A 24,761-nucleotide genomic window follows, 5' to 3' on the forward strand; every position below is an offset into this window, starting at 1 on the left:
AAGAAACAATTCCATAAACTGACGGATATTCAGAATGAATGAAAGGAACAATTCCATAAACTGACGGATATTCAGAATGAAGGAAAGAAACAATTCCATAAACTGATGGATATTCAGAATGAATGAAAGGAACAATTCCATAAACTGACGAAAATTCAGAAGGAATGAAATAAACAATTCCAGAAATTCACGGAAATTCAAAATTCTAAAAATGATGAAAGTTCAAAAAATTTCAGAATTATTTCTTTCTAGATGGAAGGGGCAGAATTTTGCAATTATTATTACTGTAAATGCGGGGCCCGTCGCGACCGCACCTGTCGCCCACCCTATAAGTGCGGCTCTGTGTAGGATAAACGGTTCACTAGTAAAATGCGGCAACGGGAATTATGGAATTACCCTGTATACAAGAGCCGAATTACCAGGAAGGAGAAGAATATCCATTATATTTTCTATGTTGAATAGAAACCTCTCTCTGAATAATATTCCACAGTGTGTTCGTTCTCCGTTGCTTTTTTATTTCTTATTCCATCGGATAAGAAATATCGATGGCGTATGCTTCGGCGATGCCACCATTCATTACGTGTCTGTCTGGATATCATTGAATAGATAAATCTTGTTCATAAACAAACTTATCTCTGTGTCATGCTCGCATGTATACGTGTATGTCTAGCCTTTGTTTGGTGGAGCTTTTTTTCCACCAGAAGAATTCCAAGAACTATTCCAGAGGTTGGGACTTCCTTATTGAAAAGACTGGGAATTTCTCTAGGAACGCATCTCAATTCCAGTGCAACGGAATTGATATTCATATTTCGTGAAATGCCATAGTGTCTCTCTCAATCTCCATTTCCTAACAAGCCATTTCTTATTCGTTGGCAGAGTTGGGAAAAAAAAACAAAACAACGTGAAATATGTTTCACATATCTATGCAAATAGGGAGAGAGAGAACGCTCTTTCTCGAATATTCTTTCTTTTCTCAAGATTTTGCTCTTTTGAAACCTCAAGGCTTATTATCGGGAAAAAACTTGCGGGGTTTACAGGCGAAGAAATATCCAAAGACATGATGGTGTTTGACAAATATAATCACTCTTCTGTGACCGAGGAATGGTCATTTACATAACGAAAGTCATGCATTACCCATTTGTTACCCTCCTTATTCATGGAATATATCAGAATGTGGTAAATGAAAGCTTCATTTTCAAAATATACAGATTTGTACAGGGTGTCCCATAAATTCGTAAATAGTTTACAAATTCATAAGAATTGGTATATTTTAAAGCGCATTGCAAAAACATTATTCTCACGGAAGGGGATTTTTTTTTTAAACAGGGAAAAATTAGTTGAGATTTTTGTCGTTAGAGAGCACTGCACTGACTAAGAGGGTCAAACACAGGATAAGCCCCCACGGAAATCAAGTTAAAATTGCCGATTTTACCGTAGAAATGTGGAAATCTAGTATCGTATAGTATTACCCCTGCCGCATCAATAATTTTAAAAATGGAATTGAATTTTAGATTTTCGAAATATTGAGTTCGCTTAAAGATACATTTACGAAGCCGAGAGAAAATTAAATATAAAATAATTAGCCGAACCTACTTTTGAGTTGGATATTCTCATTGAATAACATTAATTTCAATTATTTATTTCTAGCACAAAAATGAAAATCAATGTCTCCGTATCATCTTATAATATCTAACTGGATCAATCCATATACAGTCGAATCCCGTTTCAACGATTACCGTTATAGCGAAAATCTAATTTTAACGAACACTTTTCTAATCCCCCAGATAAGTTTATGTAGGAACAATGCAAAAATCTGAAATTCCTTTATAACGAAATTTTATTATAACTAAGTGATTTCTCCGGTCTCTTGGACTTTGTTATAACGGGATTCGACTGTAGTTTAGAATGTTTTAAAATTAATTATGGGCACATAAATTACGTTTGAAAAAAATTCGGCAGCTTTAATTAAGCATTTTTGAAGGAAAAAAACGGGTCGGTCAATAACTTGAACTTAAAGAAAATTTTGAAATATCTAACTCTCATCAAACAGGAAAAAAAAAACGATTCATTTCCACGTTTCTTTAATAGAGATTTGTGTCTCTCACGAATGGCACAGGGAGTCGCCATATTGGTTACCTTGTCTACGGTTTGTGTGTCCCTCAAAGAAAGAGGGAAATATCACGTGATCCGAAAAGCCTCATGGGGCTTCAAGTGAAACGAAAGGCCGTATTATATTCGAGAATTTTATTTATTCTGAGATTATTCTTTCACCAAAAATGAATTTTCATCATTTCTGAAAATATTTCATTTGATAATACTCTGTGAAATTATTTTTTCATTAATTCCAAGAATACTTTTTTTTCAATAATTCTGGAAATAATTCTTTCAATAACACTGGGAATATCTTTCATTAATTATGAATTTTCAGGCTTACGGTATTTGACAAATGTAATAACAAGGGCTCGTGGATTATTTAGGACACATGCCATATTTTTTTATGACAAGTTATATTTTGGACATTTTCGAGCTATTGGTAATATTTTAAGCATTTTTGAGCGATCAGTCACATTTTAGGAGTTTTTAAGAAATCGGTCGTATGTTTTAATCATTTTTATCCCATCCTAATCAGATTATGGCCCGCCACTCTATCTCAATGCAGAGATTTTAGCTTCTTTTTTTTTTCACTGAATCATTTTTATCACCGAAAATTTTAATCTGTTTGCATTTTCTTCAGGGATGTAGTATGCGCTTACAATGGATTCTCCCTCTTATGTCTTTTTTTCGGAACCATTTTGTATCCTTATGTATTCCCAGTGGACATTTTTTTGTTCTCGGAGGATCATTTTTCTATGTTTCTTAATGGCACCTCAAACACTAGAGAGAAATGTTATTCATTCAGACACTCGAAAACTTCGCGTTCAATGAATTTTCAATCACGGCTCAACGCAGAAATTTTTGTCAGGAGGGGGACAGACTAGGTTTTGCCACCGCTTCTTGTCACTGTAAAAGTCCAAAGCTCTACAACAGTGGTTCTTAAACTTTTTTCCATCCCGCACCCCAGTGAAATACTACTAATCTTCCAGCAACCCTTGGATAACACGTTTTCTATCTGTTAAAAAATTTTGTTTTTCTGTAATTAATTACATTGGTTATCGATTAATTACATTGGTTATCGATTAATTACATTGGCTATCGATTAATTATTTCCTATAAACTATAGTGCTTATTTAATTCCTCTTTTCGGGTATGGTTCATATTTAATTTTTGCTTCTTTATGAAAACTAATTCAAAAATTGAACTGAAAAAAGTTTTTTTGACATTTTTTGTTCTTACCCTTATTGATTCCAGCTGGAATAACGATACATAAATAATTGTTTGGCACTTGACTAAATTTTTTCACGTTTTTCTTGACTCATGTTCACAACAGTATAAAATCAAAGAGTAGCAGGAAAGGTACAAAATATAAACTAACATATTTTGTAGGTATCAATAATATTTTTTTCGCAATCGAAGTGGAAAGGAAGTACGATCTCCTAATCGAAAAAGAAACTTTTGCAACGCAAATTTCGTGTGACACGTTTTTCCAAGTGAAAGCCAAAAGATGAAGTGAAAAATATCGGTACGATTCATGTATATTTTTTTGAGAATGCAACATCATCATTTCGATTTTCCTGAATAATCACAGCCAGCGTGTTGACACTTCCGGCACAACTCACTAGATAGTAAATCACTCATAGATGGTGATAGACCTGAGTTGTGCTCGGTTTGAAAGAAAGAAAAAAAGAAGGCCAGCGTGTTGCAAATTTTTTTTTTTTTCATCTCGCACCCCCAAAAATGATTTCCAGCACCCCTAGTTAAGAACCACTGCTCTGTAACAAGATTTTTTGCATTATGTTTTGAAGTAAAAATCTTCACCTATAGTGATATCAATCAATGTAAACATTGACGTGTTTATCGTACATCCTGCACAGGCCCGTTGCCCTCCGGCTTTTGAAAATACACTAAAAATGGCATATATATATATATATATATATACATACATGTTCTTTGTCCCTCCCCCCCCCCCCGGAAAAAGTTGAGATGACGTTCCTGATTCTGCATATTTCCACTGATTTGCTTTCGTGCACCGCCCGCACTCTACCGATATAAATTTAAAGTATTTTCTTTTTTTCTGTACCAAAAAAAAAAAAATCCACTTCGTGAAAATAATATTTTTCGCAAACCGCATAAAAATACAATTCCTTAAAGTTTTCTGAAATTTTAAACTACATACGAGTTTAAGGGACAAAATGGGGGTCCCATTTTGCTGAACAAAATGATCGACCGATCATTCACACGCACACACATTCTTGTGTGATTTCTGTTCCATTAAGATTTCATTGCTTCTTACACAACCCTACAAAAATCCACCCATTTACTCATATAAATATACGAAATTTCTCAGTTTTCATTAGAAATATAGATGGCAGCATAAAAGACGAAACTTGACAAGGAAAGGGTCCAATCCAAGGTGTCAGCCTACTGTTTGGTAAAATGAGGTAAAATGAGACCTACTTTCTCGGTTTTGTCATACTTTTTGATAAAATATCCTACGTTCTCGGTTTTTTCTATTTTCTAGTTTTTGTCCTACTTTTTTACCACACCCTAACAACAAAATTAGTGTAATTGATTTTAACTGAGGAGAGAATCATCGATATATTGCCAAAGTATTACAAACGTTGTAGATTGCAATTAATGAAGAAATTGTATTGTTTTTACGATTGTTTGGAGGGTGTCGTTTTGCTTTGGTTCGAGTCAATCTTACAGGGTACTGAAATAGTGCTATGAAAATAGACAACTAATTTTAAATTTAAAAAAAAAAGTGATTTTTTTATTATACTATGATTATGTTGTCCAAGAGGGGAGTATCTGGGGGGGGGGGGGGGAGTACCCTCCCTCGTACTACTTTTTTCTAATTTTTTGAGTGGGAGCCCTACAAACAGTCGGCGGGCCTCAGTAAAATGCTCCGAGGGACAAATGTGAAAAAACTTTATCAGAGAAAAACTCCCTACGACACACCACTATCTAAAATTGTCCTTTAATAAACGATACTGGTGTCCCCTTGTCGAAGCAGTTGATTTACTGTGTATTAACGACTCATGGTCCATCCCATCCATCCCGTTAAAATTTCAAACACTTCGATCGCATTCCCCCCCCCCCCTCGACACCTGCGTTCCTCCAATACGCACATATTCAAAAAATCAAGTCTTTCTTCATAGCTCGAGACTTGTGTACCAACAAGAGCACGCGTAGCTCTTCTCTGCACCCTCACAACCATTACCTGGCAATGCATAAAAGTTATTGTTGAAATTTGAATTTTTCAACATTTTGTTGCTGCTAGAATAGTAACCGCAAGAGCTAGAATTTTGTTTCTCTCATCATTCTTGAGCGCATACGTCGAAACACCTATATCTCGAATTTCATTTGCATTCGTTTATTTTTTTTGCGGCCACTAGGGGTTCATATACCAGCAAAGTCGTTTTATGACCTCCACGTATGTTCCTGAACTCAACGGTTGCTGTGAAAACAATTTAGGACAGCCTGTGGAGCTTGTTATTTTATGCACGACCCCTTTCTCGCGGAGTTTTTAATACTCGCTACTTCTCGAACAATAAGACAAGTAACATTAGTGGTTTCTTTCATATGAAAGCGGGTTCTTTAACGAGCCTAGAAATTTTTCCTCGAAAGCTAGGAAAGTGATAATACATATTATATATACAGTATACGTAAAACGCGAGCACTATTCACGGAGGAATTCGTTTCAATTTGCTCCTCGTTTATTCCCTCGCAACTAATTTCTTATACACTGAAAATAACCTCCAATTTTTTTGTTTCGCTACAGCGTGAATTGATCGTATAAATTATTTCTTTTCTTCGTATATATAATTTGGTTTTTCTTATGTTATAATTTACTCTATTTTGAACGTTTATTCGACGAAAGATACAATCATCAGTGTATTTTTCTTCTCATTTCTCAGTATTCTATACGCCGACATCGTCAACTTCACGCCACTGTCTGAACAACTGTCTGCATCAGATCTTGTCAGGACTCTCAACGAGCTTTTCGGCCGCTTCGATCAAATCGCTCAAGTAAGTAGTTTTGCTTTTTTTTTTAATATATTTACATCTTATGTGAAACGTTCTTTTGGATAATTAATTTAAAATAGGCAAATTATGATACAGGAATGCAGTCCGCACCAAAAGTATTGCTTGAATATGGAAAGGTCATAAGAGGAAAAAAAATTCGTGTAAATATTTTTTTTTTTTCAAGCCGAGCACAACTCAGGTCTATCGCCATGGGCAATTTACTACCTAGTGAGTTGTGCCGGAAGTGTAAGTATGTGTACCTAACAGTCTGAGTGCGTTTCTAGTGTTGTGTGTGATTTGTCAGTGCTGCCATCTATATCTCAGAAGTGAAGTGAGTGAAGTGTAATGACTGAATATTTGTACTGTTTGTAGGACTGTTGTTCTCTGTGGCGAGACTTTTTAACGGGGAGATTGGCTCGCATTTGCGCCTTGAAGTTGGGAACCACAGACCAACTTCAGCCGATCACCACTGCGGTGAGGCTCGTGTAAATATTGTAAGGTAGAAGACACTTATTACGCATAAATGCTCATATCAACACGGCGGCTCAAAGAAGTAGGGAGGGACGGGGGGGGGGGGGAATAACGCGCTACTTTCCTAAACTGTACAAAAATGGACACAGTGCAAGACCGTTCCTCGTTATCCGGGGGTTCTTAACCTTTTGTGTTTCCCCGGACCCTTTGTGCCAATGATACGAAGGCCAGGAATCCCCCCTTTGCCGATGAGATGAAGGCCACGGATAACTTCACAGAGAAATATTGAGCATATAATACGACGAAAAACAATGAGTTTTATTTGTTTTCTCATCAAAACTCATGGACACTCCCGAAGCCTCTATAAAGACCCCTGGTCAAGAACCGCTTTCGTAATAAACGTATGACTCTTGAAACTGAACTGCGTGGACTTTCAGCACCTGCCATCAACAACGACTTATGTATGGCTTCTTATTTTGTTTTCGCAGCCAGTGAATACCCGCTACCCATAGGAGCGGCTAATATACGAAAGCGGGGCACCGCTCGTGAACCGCATATCTGAAAATTTTCTCTCAACCCCTGATCAAGCATATCAAATGAATTTTGAAGGAACTGCAGTTATATCTTGATTTGAGTAATCTTACTAACAAGTAAAATGCATTTAATAACCAGGGCTGGAGAAATCTACAAAAAATTTGCATGTCCTGTTGGGCATGTAATTTCAAATATACCGTCAAAGAAAATAACGCACCAAGAAAGAAAGAATAGTCGTATAACTACGAAAATGTACAGTTATATCACATGTAGGCATGCCCCCCCCCCCGCATCCTTCAAGATGGCCCTTAGGCTAAGGCGGGGCCCCCCACCCCGGCTTTTCTACGGTTAATTTATAGCGTAAAAATTCGAAAAATAGAAAGTATCGTCCCGGGCTGGAGCCCTTTCAGCCCCACCCTTGTAGAGCCCATGTATATAGTGATACAAATGATTAGTGTTGCGATAGAATTATGAAAATATTCCCGTCGCCAGAGGGCATGAAAGTGTTTCTCCCGTTGCTCTTCAAAACGACCACACAGACTGCTTTCGCTTGATAAACTATTCTTAATTGCTGAAGATGCCTCTAACACGGAGACCCATTTATAGTCTGAAAAAAATAATAATCGGTGTTTCCCTACCTATTCCGTATCGCGAACCCCCGTGTAATGGAAGCATAGATTAATAATATACAGTAGTTTGTTGCCTTGAAGTGGCGACAAACTCAGAGGGGTAATATTAGGCATCAAGAAGATCAAAAATTGCCATAGAACCTGGTATCGTATCGCAAACCCCCTTTAGTCAGTGAAAATCGCAAAAATACAGGGTGATTATAAAAAAAACTATTCCGACATATGGGCTATCATACCATTCGCAGAAACTGAATGAAATTTTGGCATAAGGTATTTTGATGTATGCGCTCAAGAATGATATGGAAAACAAGAGTGTCACTCTAACAGTTACGGTTACAGTGAGAAAATTTCGAAAATATCAAATGGCAACACCAAGTTTTTTGTATTGGAATGAGATCTCCATTGTGAAAAACCCTAAATAGCGTTCGAACTGCAACTCTAGCATGAAAATCACCGGCGGTAGATAGGCTAAAAGTGAGGACAACCAATAAGGACAGAGAAGCAGCATAAAATAAAGCATTTTATTGTGTTTCACAAATTTTCCACATGACCTTGTGGAGGACTAATCAGGCTGGGATCTCAGCCGAAGAAACGGTGTGACGAATGAAACGAACATTAATGCTCTGGTGCACGGCAAAGTCCTTTTTACGTTTTCCTTCCCTAGCTCCGGGGATTTTCGTGCTACAGGTGCCATTCCAACGCTATTTAGTGTTTTTCAGTATGGAGATCGCATTCCAATACAAAAAACTTGGTGTTGCCATTTGATATTTTCGAAATTTTCTCACTGTAACCGTAGCTGTTAGAGTGACACTGTTGTTTTCCATATCATTCTTGAGCGCATACCTCAAAATACCTTATGCCAAAATTTCATTCAGTTTCTGTGAATGGTATGATAGTTAGGGGCCCATATGTCGGGATAGTTTTTTTATAATCACCCCGTACTTATGAAGGGTGTGACGTCGAGTTGGACAAGAAGGCCAATAATAAGTAGAAAAACGTTTATTTGACAGCGTGCGTGCGTGTGTGATTACAATACAGCCTGTGGTGCACGAAATAGAGTAAAAATTAATTCAAAAAGGTAAAATAATAAAGTACAAAAACCATTTACTATTATCAAAAAATTTACCATTTACCATTGTAATCATTCTGTCGCAGCATGATTACAATACAGCCAGTGCAGCACAGTCCAATAGAAAGAAGACGGAGAGAAATTATCACAGGAATTGTTGACACCACAGGCTGTGTTTTAATCACACATGCTGTGAAATAAATGTTTTTGATACTTATTACTGGCTTTTCTTGTCCCATTGGACGTCGCACCCTTCATAAGTATTCTTGCGATTTTCACTTCCTAAATGTGGTTTGCGATACCATATTCTATGGCAATTTTTGCTCCTCTGATGCCTAATATCATTCCTCCGAGTTTGTCGCAACTTCAAGGCAACACCCTGTATATCTTTAGTCTATGAGTGAAAGCCAATGCAACGCGGACACCCCCCCCCCCCCATAAAATCCAAAATGTATTTTTTTGTTTTTTTACAGTTTGCATAACAAAAAAAAAAAAATTGCGATTTCACAGCACAAAACGTGTCATCCATGGTAGTAAAAGGAAAATGAGATCTCACGGACCCACTTACAAAGTACTCACGAACCCCCCTCCCCAGGGGTCTGCGGGTAACAGGTTGTAAAACATTGTGATAAACCATCCCAACGCAACTCATTCCTTTCTGCGTGAAACAATAATAAATTGTCCAATGACGGTTCACCTGTGAGCTTTTTGAAATACATAGCTTCATCATCAAAAAATAAGTAAAATAAGTAAGAAGAGAAGAGAGCGAAAAATGGAACGTGATATCCCTTCAAATATTCGACGGGGGAAAAACACTTCAAACATCAATATAATATGCCTTCTTCCTATTTTACATAATCACATTCAAACAACTGAATTAGTTAATTTTTTTTTTTCAACACAAAAGAAATTCATGCAAATTAGCTAATGGTTTGAGCGGAAGACTTAAAGAAGAGGAATGATGATTTCGCTAATTATGGCTCTTTCTTTTCTTCACGAAGAAAGGCAATAAAAATGCTTAAATTATAAGAACGGATAAACATTGATTAATTGCTGTAATTTGTCTACAAAGAGCCCGTCTTCGTGTGTTTTTTTTTTCTTCTTCAAAGAAAAATTTTTTCTATTCATTAAATATGCATATTCTTTTATTTTTATGATTAAATTTCCATCATTAAGAAGCAACTCTTCGCGAAAATAATCTTCTAATATTTCGAAATACTTCATTTTAATGATGTTTCCGAATTAGTGATTATATATACTGTAGTAATGAATTGCGTTTAGTAGTTGAAGTGTAATGTAATTAATCTACAAATTTAAATGTTTTTATCAATTTTTTTTCTAAGAATTTAACCACTTTATTTCATTATAAATTTCACGATGAACTTCGTAATTTAATTTCTTTTTAAAATAACATGAAGTACAAAGTAAGTATTTTGATCATCATCATCATCAACTATTTTCAATACATTGCTGGATGTAGGTCTTCCTCTAAATTCTTAAATTTTTTTTCTGTCTGATATTTAATCCATCCAGTCGGCTGTTGCAATCTTTATGATCTTCGTCGTCCCATCTTGTTCGGGGGACGCCATCTTGGACGTTTAACATTGCAGGGTACCAATCTATACATATAAAATTTATTTTCTGTCTGTGTGTATGTGCATGTGCGTACGTGGTCCCATGTCACGTCAGAATATTGTGTAGCTGTCTTTGCACTACTCTCTTGTACACGTTTGGACAGCGCCTCTTATATATGAGGAAAAGAAAAATTGACGTGAATTTCGAACATTCTGTGATACCGTCTATTATTAACAACCTTCCTCTTGCGTCATAACGCCATTGAAGTATCGGCATTGTCACCAAAAACAATAAGTTATTCACCACCTTGGCGCGATTTACAGGAAAATGCATATTTCGGCCATAAATACGTACTATTTTTATATGTAATACAGGCTATTTACATTGCTTTCAAGCAATTATTAATTAATGATAAATAATGACTATTTACATGAATGCTGCACCATAATATTGAAAATCAGCAGTTTTTATTTGACACCATAATTTAGGTTTAGGACACCTTGACCACCCCTTCACGTGAAACATTTGGAAACATATTTGGATGATCTGTACGTATCGGCGATAAATCACAAAAAGCTGGTTTCCTTGTTCGCATGTTAGAAATAGAAGGGTAAAGAAGATATGAGTGTAGCAGATTTCTCTTCCACCCTCACCCTGTCTTTCTAACCCTCCTTATGCGTTCTCTCTTATACATATTTTCTGTATATAGCAGAGTTATTATACGCGGGAAGTGGGGCGGGGAAGTACTAAACAGGAATATAGAAAGTTAGAAAAAATTGCTTCTGAATGTGAAAAAAAGCGCTAGTGCGACTAGAGACGACAAAAGGGGAAAAATACTAAAGTGAATAAGGGAGACGTAAAAACTTCCGTTCATAGGGTTACGATAAAGCTTCGTGGTGATGAAAAAAGAAGTAAAAAAATAGCTGAAATCAATTTATTCATTTGTGTTTGGACGAGATATCTCGTCCTTGATCGTGAGAGGGTTAAGACTCACACAACAAGCAGGCAGTTGTTGTAAGAACAATTGATTTTGAGTATTACATTTTAAAATCATCCTAATATTTTGGTTAGTTTCTAAAATCAAAGCTAAAACACGAGAAAATGAAAAAGCATGAGGAAAATGCAGTATCGAACCACACTTGTAATAGACGACATGAATGGTATTATACACTTGTTCTGGATAATGTCTCTCACAAGCACTCGAGATGGCAAAGCACGAAGCAACTCGAAGGACAACACAGATTTATTTTTACAGAACAGCTATTTACATACACGCATAGATTCGACAAAATACGCTAAACACAGAGCGACTTCTCACACAAGAAATCTCGTAAATGAGGACGATCTGCATAATTTTCGTAACACACTGTATCTGAATTCCATCGAACGTAAATGGTTATTAATAGAAACAGCATTGTGTGCCTGTCTCTGTAACGTCGTTACCATGGAGAAAAACGTCCCAAATCTCAACAACGACGAGATTCCGAGATTCATCACCAGAGATTTCTGTTATCCCAACAAAAAGAAGCATGCAAAAGCGGTGGTGAACCCACAACAATAACAAACCAAACACTTCTCCATCATCAATTTTTTTGTGCTTCTCAAAATAGAAGAACTTGGCGTTCGGTGCATTAATTTAATTTTCTGCTTGTCGAAGTGCTTATTCTTCTTTCTTTTTTTTTTCTTCGGCTTCCAAACATTCTCTAAAATCTTCAGACCCCCCCCCCCCCCATTCGCCCAATCCTCGATCAAGAAGCTTAAGCCTCAGAATAAAAATTCGTTTATATATTTTTCCCCGTGAAATACTTCCCGAAATCTAATTTAGAGCGCCTTTCCTCTATCTTTACAAAAATAGATGCAGTAAAGTAGAGAGAGGGCAAAAAAAAAAAAATTGGAGATGGAATTTACTGGATAGTTCTGGAAAATTCTTTCTTTATTTTTCGTATCACAGTAATACTCAACTGAAACCGTCTTATAAAAATGACATGAATATTTGTCTAGTGCGCACTAATGGAATATAAACACGTTTTATAAGAAACATTATAAAATTCTCTTTTTGCTTTTGATGTTTGTCGAAGAAAAATTCCATTCAAGTTGAACCAATCTGATTTAATCGTGATTTCCAACTCATTTGCACGAAGCTTATGAAAAACTGCCCTTAAGGATGTACGACAGATTCGCTCACACCGGGCTACGACCATTTTAGGGCCCCATAATTATGGTAATAGAAACTGGAAAATATAACAAGATGTCTGGGCTTCAACTATGAAAAAATGTAAATTCAGTGAAACCTCGATACCATGATAAATCCCTCTATAACGATATTTTTAAAATCTTGTTTGGAATTACCCCTATGGGTCCCATATTAAACTCCTCCCGATACAACGGTATTCTCTACTACGGTAAATTCCTGTATAACGATATTTTTAATGTTTCGCTTAGAATCACCTTCAATATGTTTTTAAATTTTTCATCAGTTTTTATTCATTCGAAGAGATATTTAATAACACATCGCGGTGTTTTGCACTATGTACCCTCCAGAAGTGTTAATCGAGTTACCGTGTAGCTACTTTTTGTGTAGTACAGAAAAGTGTTGTGGGTTAAACTACTTTACAGGGTTGAAAATTCAGAGTTAGTTTTTTGCTGGGTATAAATACTTATAAATGGTGGTATTAACAACGTCAGTTCAAAAGAGTTGCCAACAACAGCATTAATTTAGTGGTGGTTAATGATAATGTTACCGCTCGATGTAACGATAATCTCCTCTACAACGGTATTTTTTCTTGGTCCGCCAAGTATCGTTGTATCGAGGTTTCACTGTATTAATATTGGGGAAACTTATCGGGGGAAGCACGAAAATGGATGGTTGTTTCGGTCGAATAAAAGGCGTTTATATGTTTCTAGTTGAGAGCCAAAAAGATCTATATAGAGCCCTGAAAGAAACGGGGTAGGGGGGGGATAGCTCCATCGATTCTGTGAACTTACATTATAATTCCGGAATTATTTCTCTATATTCCTCTTCCATTGATTCCGGACTCCTTTTTTTTAATTATTATTTTTTATGTGTTCACGTATTCCCAAGAGATCTTTACGATCTGTCCAGGGAATATGAAATTTCTTTCGTTCACAAATTCTGAAATTATTTCTTCCTTTAATTCTGAAATTATTTCTTCCCTTGATTCTGAAATTATTTCTTCCCCCCCCCCCTCTCATTATTAAATAACTTCTTCAATTGATTCTGGAATTATCACTTTGATTGAAGTGGAATCATATTTCTTTCCCATTGATTCCGGTTCATTTATTTATTTATTTATTGGTCAAATATAGGCACTACACGCATGTGTGAGTGGGCTGGGCTCGTACTATCCAATGGGCATTCACAACTTGATTACTTTACGTTGGAACAAATTTTTTTTAGTACGGTATTCTTGCCGACTTTACGTGGGGGGGGGGGGGGGGGGTTCTCATACCTTTTAACATGGTGAAATACCGTGCTATGTAATAGAAATATCATTAAAAATACTGTTTAACCATTTATTTATTTCAAATTCATTAAACATGTTTTTGATTGCATGCACTATCCTATGCTGGTATAAAGTTTTACATATCTTGAATATTTAATTACTTTTTTAATTTTCGAAAAAAATACATTTAAAAAATGCATGATAAAATACCATGACATCAATGTAATTGAATAAAAGTGTTGATTCCAAATATATATATATATATATATATATAAAGAAAACTGTTCAATTCATGAAATGAAGAAAAAGTTTGAGATTTCATTGACTCAATCTTATTTAGAATTAAATTTTAAACTTAAAAATTATTGAAATTAAAAATTAAAATTTAAAAATTTAATTCTATATAAGATTGAGTCAATGAAATCTCAAACTTTTTCATCATTTCATGTGTGAACTGAACAGTTTCCTTTATATATATATTTTTTAATCAACTTTTATTCAATTACATTAACGTCATGGTATTTTATCATGCGCGCAAGCTGTTTTTAATGAAATTTTTTGAAAATTTACAAAAAATTACTTATCTAAGATATATATAGCTTTATACCAACACAGAATAGCACATACAATCAAGAATATGTGTAAAAAATTTAAATAAATCAATGGTTAAATAGTATTTTCAGTGACATTTTTATTAGAGAGCACAGTTTTTCACCATGTTAAAAGGCATGAGGCCCCTGAACCCCTAAATTACTTGACGCGTGTATACGAACCTCGTCGTAATGTAATCAGAGAGTATAAGTTAATTCGATTTTAATAGTTTTTCTAGTTGAAATATTTTAATGAATAAAGAAAAAAATATAAAGTCGAATTTATATAAATCATTAAACATGCGGTTTATACGAACGATATGCAAATGAAGTTAAATATTAAAGGAGAATAATACCCCGATATTTCCAAGTCATTTCACATCATATAAATAATATTTCTTTTGTCAAATAAACTGTCTATTTTGTGCTGTTTTTAACGTAGTTTCAATTCGATTCCTCTTTCATTTCGGCTTGACTTAGCATTAATTGGATTCTCGTTTCATTTCGGCCACTTTATATGTAAATTTATCTCACGAAGGTACCGATTTGTGGAGCACGAAAAAAAATTATTTTCCGTTTTCCGTTCATTAATCACAATTCGATGAAAAATGTCGAAACAGTATTCTCCGAGGAACCAAATAGAATTATCATCTTTTAAGACGGAATCGGAAGAGGATTAAGTATGGGCTTGGTCTTTTATGGGAATTCTTCGAATTCCATGGGAATGCCTTTTTCTCTTTGATATATGTATAACATATATATTAGCATAGAAATATATACAAAATAATAGAAAAACCTATATATTAAAAAAACTTATTTATGTGGAAAACGGAAAGAAAAATCTTTTTCATACAAGATTAAACAGACTGTGTTTTTCATAATATTGAAAAAGAAAAGAATAACGTCTTCATATGAACTATTCTTATAACTCTTTTATAATCTTTTCACTGAGTTATCGTAATCATTAATATTGCAATATTATATCAATATATAATATTGCAGTTATTGCTGATTTGTAGGAAATTTATCAATTAGTAATGCGCACATCAATTTGAGTTCAGAAACGCCTGTGATAAAATCTTGCAATAAAAAGTTTGTTTTTATTATTAAATCCGAGTTAATACGCGTATATATATCAGAATAATTCCGATGATCTTTCTACTCCCAATCATGTTTTTTCCATTTTTCATTCATTCATTTGTCAAGTGAGTACGAAATAATTCGTTTCGAATTTGATAATCACGTGGTTTCCGCTGTTTTCTACATTTTTACGATGTGCAACAAAACGTCTTTTCCTGAGCCCCGATTTTTAAATGTGCTTAAAATTTAACATAAATTCTATATTTATAGCCTATTATACCATAATGTCAATTTCTGACAAATTCTCATACACTGAACGTATTTTTTAATTATTCAAATAATGATCGTATTTATAATGAGTGTGTTTGCTATTAATTTTTCCCCTTGATTTTAAAAGTAGGAATTATATTTTCGAAAATGCTAAAATAAACTCGCAAAATACGTTTATATCGAAATTTATAAATACATATATTTTTCGAGAATCTGCAGAAATTCAGTAGCTGATTTATTTTATGCATTGCTTTTTCTTTTCTAATGAATAGAGATTTATCTATGAATTAGTGGTTTATTCCAAAATACTTAGGGTCTTATCGTTTTAGGAGAAACTTTTTTCATGCTAGATTAACTGACTGTGCTTTTTTCACAATATTGAAAAGGAAAAAAAATAAGATCTTCATAAACTATTGTTATAACGTTTTATAAACATTTTTATTGAGTTATCGTAATAAATAATGCTGCCTTTTTTGTGCGTGTAGATAAGATTTGTTTATTGCTGAGTTAGGAATTTCTCAATTAGGAATGTGTCGTATCAATTTGTGTTCAGACGTGCCTGTTGATGACAATCTTACAAAAAAAAATGTTTGTTGTCATGATTATTATACCTAAGTTAGCGTAAAGTATATAGCTAAATAATTCGTGTATTCATTCATTCTCTTATTCCCAATCTTTTGCGCATCTTTTCAATTTTTTGCTCATTTATTCTCATTTATTTCTTATGTGAATACATCAGTTATTTCGAATTCGATGATAGCACACGGTTTTCGATATTTTCTAAATTTTATAAAATCCAACAATTTAGGGACAATTCTGGAAATTTGTTCGAACATTAACATAAAAATTGTGTACTTATCTCATGTTAAGATGTAAATTTTTATCATTTACTTTTACAATCAATGATAATATTCATTATTTATGAATCCATATTTGTTATGGGCAACTTTTTCTCAGCCACCTCGTTGGGCATTTTTCCTGTTGTGGTGTTGTATTTGTATATTAATACAAATACAAGGTACAAATGCCCAACGAGGTGGCTGAGAAAAGATGCCCATAATAAGTAAGGATCGTGCTTTATTGTTGATTTTTCCCCTTGGTTTTAAAAGTAAAAATCACTTTTTCCAAAATGCTGAAATAAATCCGCAACCGCATTTCTACCGAAATCTGTAAATATTTCTATTTTTTTAAAAATCTGCCGAAATTCGGTAGTTGATTTTGTTTATTATTTTTCACTAATCAGTAGAGATTTATATATCTATATATTAATTAGTACTTTATTCAAAAACATTTAGATTATTACAGTTTTTTTCAGTTATCACTTTTCAAAGGAATTTTTTTACTTTCGTATCATAATTATTCATAATATCAATATAATATCAATACATTCAAATTGAATGTATATGTTACGGTAAATGTGATAAATCCAATGTGTGTGTGTGTGTGTGTGATTATTATCCATAATCACCTACCATTTTGGTCAGTTTGATAAATTTTGTGAATTTATCACATTTATCAGAGATTGTGCATAATCCCTGCGCGTATTGGTAAATATGATAAATTGTCAATGAATTGCTTAAATTTACCGGACATTTTCGCTCAAACTTCAGTCTATGGTGATATACTTGATCAGTGATGTTGATTATGTTCAAAAATGTTGATAAATGTGAGAGAAGTTAACAAGTCTAATAGAGTATACGTAATATATATATACGTATAATTCTTAAGTTTCATACGTATAATTCATAAGTTTCATACGTATAATTCATAAGTTTCATACGTATAATTCATAAGTTTCATACGCATAATTCACAAGTTTCATACGTATAATTCACAAGTTTCATACGTATAATTCGCAAGTTTCATACGTATAATTAATAAGTTTTAGCCTTATAACACTTATTTTCATTAAATTTAATTTTTACAGCAAAATATCTGTAGTAGGTGGATCATATACTGGAAATAAGTGTTTGAATTTAAGTGATATTTTTCGCAAGATTTCCTCCATATTTATCCTGATTACCAACTTCATTCGAGAATTATGCACACCAACCGGTAAAAGTGGTAAATTTATGGAAATTTATCAAACTTACGGAGGTAATTGGTGATTATGCATAATATCTGGCAATTATTGATAGCGCGCGCGTGTGACCGATTTATCACATTCACTGTAGCAGGTACATCTAAGATTCCTTTCGATGTATTCCAACTTGTTATGACTATACTTAATCATATCCCAAACCATCGATACACCATCTCTCCAAAAAAAATCTAATCATATATACTACAGTCCTCACCATGTCGCTTAATGTGCTCACATCGGGACTCGGGGCTTCTAATAGCCATAATCGAATAATAACTATATCCGAAAAAAGACCTGCTTGCAAGTACGGTGGTCATACACATCATTTGATCGGAGAGGGACGTATGGGAAACGGGAACTAGTGAAACAGGACAACTGTTTTTTTCCCTAATAATTGATTGAAAAATTTAAAAAAAATGAATTTTTTCCCCCTTTGTGCTAAAATCCTGCATTTTTCTTATCCTGCCACTGAGAGGCGTTATAATGTAATGTGTAACTCGGGTGTTCTCAAACTATGCGCCGGAGTGCCATGGTGTGCCACCACCGGCACCGTCGGTTGCCGCCTTGACAAAGGTTTTTTAGAAGAAAGAAATTCTTAGTTAACCTGTTCTGGGGAGTCATGGATAAGCGTTGATTAGGGAAAGGGAAAATCGAACCTATGCGCCTTATATCCTCTTACTTGCCGAGTGAGAGCCCTAGATCATTAGGCTATAAAGGCAACGAATTTCTTAATCTTTCCTTAGAGCACGCGTGCACTGAACAGGACCTCACATGGACGATCGGACCTAATTCAGTCTAAAGCTCACAACTACTGACACTGCCACCAGATGGCGACTTACCCGAAGAAAATGTCTTTCTCCGTTATCCATTTGAAGGTGTTTAACCGCTGGCTGATGTAAAGATCAATTTAGGAAAGACAGAAAATTCAACTGCCCGTTCAGAGACGCACAAAATGGTAGCAAGCAGGAACTGGCAAGAGAGATCTCATCAAAAAATAGATCAACTATTGGAAATGTACAACATTTATAGGCGAACAAAGTACTCAAACAACAGAATTGGCTTTGGGTTATCCAGTGAAAAATATTTAATATTAAATCCACCAATATAGGCATACAGATCTTCTGCCATAATCGAAACGGGAAAGACAAAATTTTACGAGAAATTAAGAGAAATTTCAAATTGAAATTTCGCTTATCAACCAGCCTTCATGAGACTAACAGGACAAAATGAACTAGAACGACAACCAATCTGTAACCATATTCCAACTCCATGTGGATAAATCAATTGATGTAACGTCTCACACTCTCACTCACCAATGCTTTAAAAGAAGGGTTCGACTTTCTATGCATACAAGAACTCTGGGTAAATCGTAAAGAATCTTGTGGTTTTCCCATCTATATGATTGGGTTTTCAAGTGATAATAAAGCTATCATAGTGCAGATTTCACGTAGCTGTCAACCAGCTCTCTTTTACACTGGCCAACATGTTGTGGCAATTCAAGTACGGCTGCAAAAGAACGATTTCATAATAACATCTGCTTATTTTTCACCACATGAGGACCTTCACGAGACTATTGAAGAAATCGAGCAGATCCTCTACGAGGCTGGAAAAACAGACGTCATCATTGCTGAAGATTTAAATGCACATAATCAGTTATGGGGATACAGAGCAAATAACATAAGAGGTATCTGGTTCCTAGATCATATAATGGCTAACAATTTAATTTTGTTCAATACCAATCATGATATCCCAATCTTTCAACGAAATAAAGACAAAGGTTGGCCAGACGTCACCTACACAAATTCCCTGAGGCTCTTCAATTGCAGCAGAAGAACTATCTCTGAGGAATATGACATTAGATCACACAGAAGTATTAAAATCTTTATGTACAAATCACTCTAAATATGTACAAACAAATACTCCAAGACTACCCAGAGGAAATTAAGGGTATTTCAAGGGAAAATCAAATCATAATTGATGCGTCTCAAACCAGAAATTCGCGAGATTCAAGACCCTGACGTGTTGAATTATTTCACATGGATCTGATTCAGAGCTACTGCGAGAAGTTTCTGGGCTACATGGAGAACCAAAAAGTTACTCAGTTTTTCTGGTGGAATCAAGATTTAAATATTAAGAAGAAACAAGTAAGAGCCCTTGAGCGAAAGCTGAAATCTGCAATTAGACATGGGATTGATGTTCAGCAACGCCGGGAAAAATACAAGGCAGCTATTGCAGAGTACAAAAAACGCACCGGTTCCCCAAAGCCAATTGCTGGAAAAAATATTGTGAGAACAGTCAGAAACATTTGGTAAAGCTTACAAAGCTACATTAAAAAAGAAAATATTCACCACGCAAATCATTCTGCGAAACATTTTTGGAACCGATATTTCCATTGGTCAAGCTGCAGAGGTGCAATTGAAACAATTATTTCCCTGCAATAACGGAGAAGAGATGCTAATCAACTCCTCTGTTAATTACACAAACATCTCAGTTCATGCAATTTCATTCGCTGAAATACAGAAAATTCTTCACGAACTTAGTCCTAGAAAAGCACCAGGGATCGACTTCATCACTAATCCAATAATGAAAATTGTAGCCTATATCAAGCTTTCCCTTCACTAACTAGGGACTTCTTCAATAAAGCCAGGTTTTCCTAGAAGCAGGTTTCTACAGCGCGTCGTGCAGTGTATAAAAACTCTGATTGGTCAAAAAAAACCTGAATTTCAAGTTTTTAACCAATTAACGTTTTCACGCTGCACACGGCGCAGAAGTTCTACTCCTAGGAAAACCCTGCTTAAATGTCTCGAACTGAGAACCTTCCCTAATCGTTTCAAGGTCGGAAAACTTCTTTTCTTAAAGAAAGACCGAAATCCAACGATTTTGGATTCTTATCGCCCAATCACTCTTTTACCTGTCTTCGACAAACTGCTGGAAAAAATATTAATCCAGAGGCTTACTTACTTCATTGAAACGAACAATGTAGTAAGTCGTTATCAATACGGCTTCCGCTGTGGAAGATCTTGTGAAATGGCTCTGCTCGACTTAATGAAAACTGTACAACAATTTATACAGGAAGACTTTCTTGTAGCGGGGATCACGCTCGATATTAGAAAAGCATTCGATTTGCTGCCTCACAACTATATCATAAATACACTGAGGGAACTACAAATCCCAGATGATCTAGGCCGAACACTCGAGAACTTTTTGTTTGATAGGAAAATCTGTCTAACATTCGATGGAGGAATTTCGAATCAACACTCGATGCGATGTGGCACTCCACAGGGATCGGACAGAGGGCCAACCCTTTGGAACTTAGGCATCAACCAAGTGTTGGACCAGATTTGACCGGCAAGAGTTCACCTACAGGCGTGTGCCGATAATATAGTATTAGTCATTGCTGATAAATCAGTAAACGATATGAACGATCGGGCCAGAGAAATCTTGAACTCAATAAACGACTGGGTCATCAAACATGGACTAGAAATAGAGTGGAGCAGGGCTAGCTATCTCTGGCCTAATAAGAAACGTAAACTACCGAAGATTTACATGAGTGGCCAGAGACTTCGGCATACCTCTACATTAAAAATTCTGGGATTTGATGAGAAATTTGATTTCATTCAACATTCAATGAATCTAGCAGTTAAAGCAAACAACATATTAAATAAACTTCGTTGTACTGCTGGCCCAAAGTGGGGAACTAATATATTATACACGTCAGTACTATGTAAAGTTATAGCGTATAGTGCTGCTGTCTGGTTCTACAATCCTACTGCTAGAGCAATCAGGAAGGTTAACTCGATTCAACGGCCTTTCTTGCTATATGTTGTAGGAGCCTATCGAACAACAGCATCGTCCGTACTTCAGGTTGCTTCTGTGGCAACCCTCCACTTAATCTTTTTCTTTCTTATGAATGCAATGTGGCTCTTATCACAAGACTCAACCAAGATGTGGTAAACGAGGAGTTTACTATGCTCAGGGCACACTTCGAAAACACCTCATACGGATTTCAGAAACATCCAGCAATCAATTTTTATCCTCATCAAATCTCACTTGAAGAAAAATTAAACGAAGATGACGAGCAAGCGATTTTTTCTAATGGATCTAAAATGGACACTGGTACAGCGGCAGCATTCGTCGTTGCCCAGAGCAACAAGATCCTCTACACGTGGAGCATCATACTAAATGCTAATAATTCTGTTTTTCAAGCAGAAATCATTGCTATCTCGCACGCTCTCGACAGATTCAAAAACACAAAAATCTCACATTACAGTATTCTCCGACAGCCCGGCAAGCATCAGAGCAATTCATAACAGTAGATCCCGGCATCAATTAGTACACCGAATCCGAAACCTGTTGATTAACAACTCTTACCTTCATGTTGCCTGGATAAAATCACATCAGAACAGCTTTGGAAATTATGCTGCCGACGCTGTAGCTATGGTTGCGACTAAGCTTCCATTGCTAATAGAAATCTTTTGTCAAAAAAATATTAAAAGGAAGGCTTAGGAACAGACGGCAAAGGGAATGGAATGATTCGGACACGAGCAGAGGCTCAAAAGGTAGTTTCACAAGTTCAGACTATGAATAAAGTCTGGTCACGTCAGAAGACAATTTTTCTTTCAGAACACGGTTCATTGCCAACTTATTTAAAACGCTTCGGACTCTCCAACAACAAATTCTGTAACTGTGGCGGTAAGGGGGACCTACTGCATTATTTCACACAGTGCCAGTACATCAGTGATGTTCATTTTCAACAAGTAAATCCATCTTACATAAACATATGGAAGAACCAAATCATTAGATCGGAAGTCCTCACTAAAAAGATAGAAAACCTTATAAATTCTATAGAGACCCATTATGCATATATGGCACATCAAGACTAGACCTTCTAGCCTACCTCCAGACTCGAACACATCCACGACTTCAATCGTATTAGATCACTTGCCGCCTATTACTCGAAGCAAATCCCTGCTACGGAATAGACTACCAATTCGATCAGAATTCAATAACCTCTATATTATAGTATACGCTCTGGTAGCATATTGCATCTCTGATGACTAGCCATATGTGATTGGGTTATTTGATGTACACATTTTTGTTTGTATTTCTATCTTTGAAATGTTTGGAAATTGTGGAATGTGAATGGATGCACATATGTGTACTATTTTATTTTGCATGTATGTATAATTATTATCTCTTAAATGTTTAAAAATTGGGGAATGTGTATGGGATACACATATGTACTACTTTATTTTGCTTGTTATTTTACTATGCTTGTATGTATAATTATTTCTGAAATGTTTGGAAATTGTGCAATGCGTATGGGATGAGCATACGTATTATTTGATTTTGCATTTTAAACATATTGAAAATATGTTTCCCGGTGATGGCTTTTCGGTTAGAAGTCCCGTAGGATATAGACCCAGCCATCACACGGTTAGTTAGTTAGTGGTATAGTGAACTCACCCGGCAAGAGAGAGGACGTGGGTTCGATTCCGCGCAAGCACAGTTGAATTTTCTATCCTTCCTAAATTCATCTTCGCATCAGCCAGCTGTTCAGCTGTTGAAAAACCTTCGTATGGATAGCGGTAAGTGGCATTATCCTTGAATAAAACTTTTGTCTGAAATTTCTCTTCCACTTCAAATATACGTATAGATAAATGAGAGCTTTTGTTTTTCCTATAATAATCTCCACTAATACATTATACTGTACCCGTACACGTCGGCTTTGTTCCTGAAATCTGCGTGTCCTCCTTCCGATAAGGATAAATCCTAGATACATAAGGTAGATGTTTGTTCGTTGAAGGAGGAAAGAAAAAAGAAAACGCAAGAAGTTGGAGAGGAAAAAGAAAGAAGAAAAGTTTATTGAATTTCCCAAGGGAAATAAAAATTTGCGTCTGGCTTTGTTATTACTTTCCAAGCCACAAGTGGAGAGTTCTTCTCTTTCTTGTATTTCCCGCTGTGCAAACGTTAAAAATCCCTTAAGCTGTCAGATCGAACTGATGAAAGAATTCAAGGTAGAAAGGCAAATTACGTTTTCCTTTACCTGATTTTCTTACTTTTATCCATTTCTTTGGAGGTGTTTCGAATTCCTAACCACGAACTTATACTAAAAGGAAATGAAAAAAATAAAAACGTGTCTGTCAGATTCCAAGCTTGAATCTCTCGCCTTTATTTCAATTTATTTCTTTTCCAATTTCCTTTTTAAGGTATCTTTGTTGAAATCTCCGGGTTGAAAACAAATAAAGATTTCTTTTAATTCTTATCTTCTTTAACTAAAAGAAAATTGCTGGATGAGAGAGAGACGATTGCAAATGGAATTGAAACCTTTTTCTTTGCTTTGGCTTTTCGATTATTTTTAAATCAAGATAGGATTTGTTTTTCCTTTTTTAGTCAACAGAGAGTTTTTATTTTGAATCTTCAAATTTGTTGACAATAGCTATACTTTACGATAATTATATATCTTTTTGTTTTTAATCTGGAGTTTCTTATTTGAACGGTTATGTAAATCATATTTCTTTCGCTACGATTAGATTAGGAAAGTGGAAAGAAAGAAACAAACAAAAAATTATTTTAATGCTTCGGGTTTCAGAAATGAAATACTCACATCACTATTTACTTCTTTATAATTCTATATCTTTTCTGCATTTCGTTGATTTCTTTTTATTCTTTCACAATTGCTATCGTTACTCTTTTATCTTTCTCGCTCTCTCCATCCCTCGTTATTTTTCTTTCTCTCCCTTCTTATCTCTTCCTCTTTCAATTTTCTTCTCCTTCCCTCTCTTATCTCTTCTTCTTTCTATTATCCTCTTCCCCTTTCTATCTTTCCCTCTTTCAATTTTTCTCTTCCCCTTTCTATCTTTCCCTCTT

General features: G+C 35.2%; 1 protein-coding gene across 2 annotated transcripts in view; it reads left to right on the forward strand.

Moving 5' to 3' along the window:
* Window positions 1-24,761, forward strand: part of Ac76E (adenylate cyclase type 2 Ac76E) — a 303,933-nt gene that overhangs the window by 184,035 nt on the left and 95,137 nt on the right. For both annotated transcript variants that reach the window (XM_089245805.1, XM_089245806.1), the window contains one exon: window positions 6,018-6,129. In XM_089245805.1, coding sequence (XP_089101931.1) covers window positions 6,018-6,129 — 112 coding nt within the window. The remainder of the gene's footprint in view (window positions 1-6,017; window positions 6,130-24,761) is intronic.

This window comes from Pholcus phalangioides, unplaced genomic scaffold, assembly GCF_987345545.1.
Source record: "Pholcus phalangioides strain wild (caught in Gottingen) unplaced genomic scaffold, Ppha-v1.0 ptg000016l_1, whole genome shotgun sequence".
In the NCBI taxonomy this organism is placed as follows: Eukaryota; Metazoa; Arthropoda; class Arachnida; order Araneae; family Pholcidae; genus Pholcus; species Pholcus phalangioides.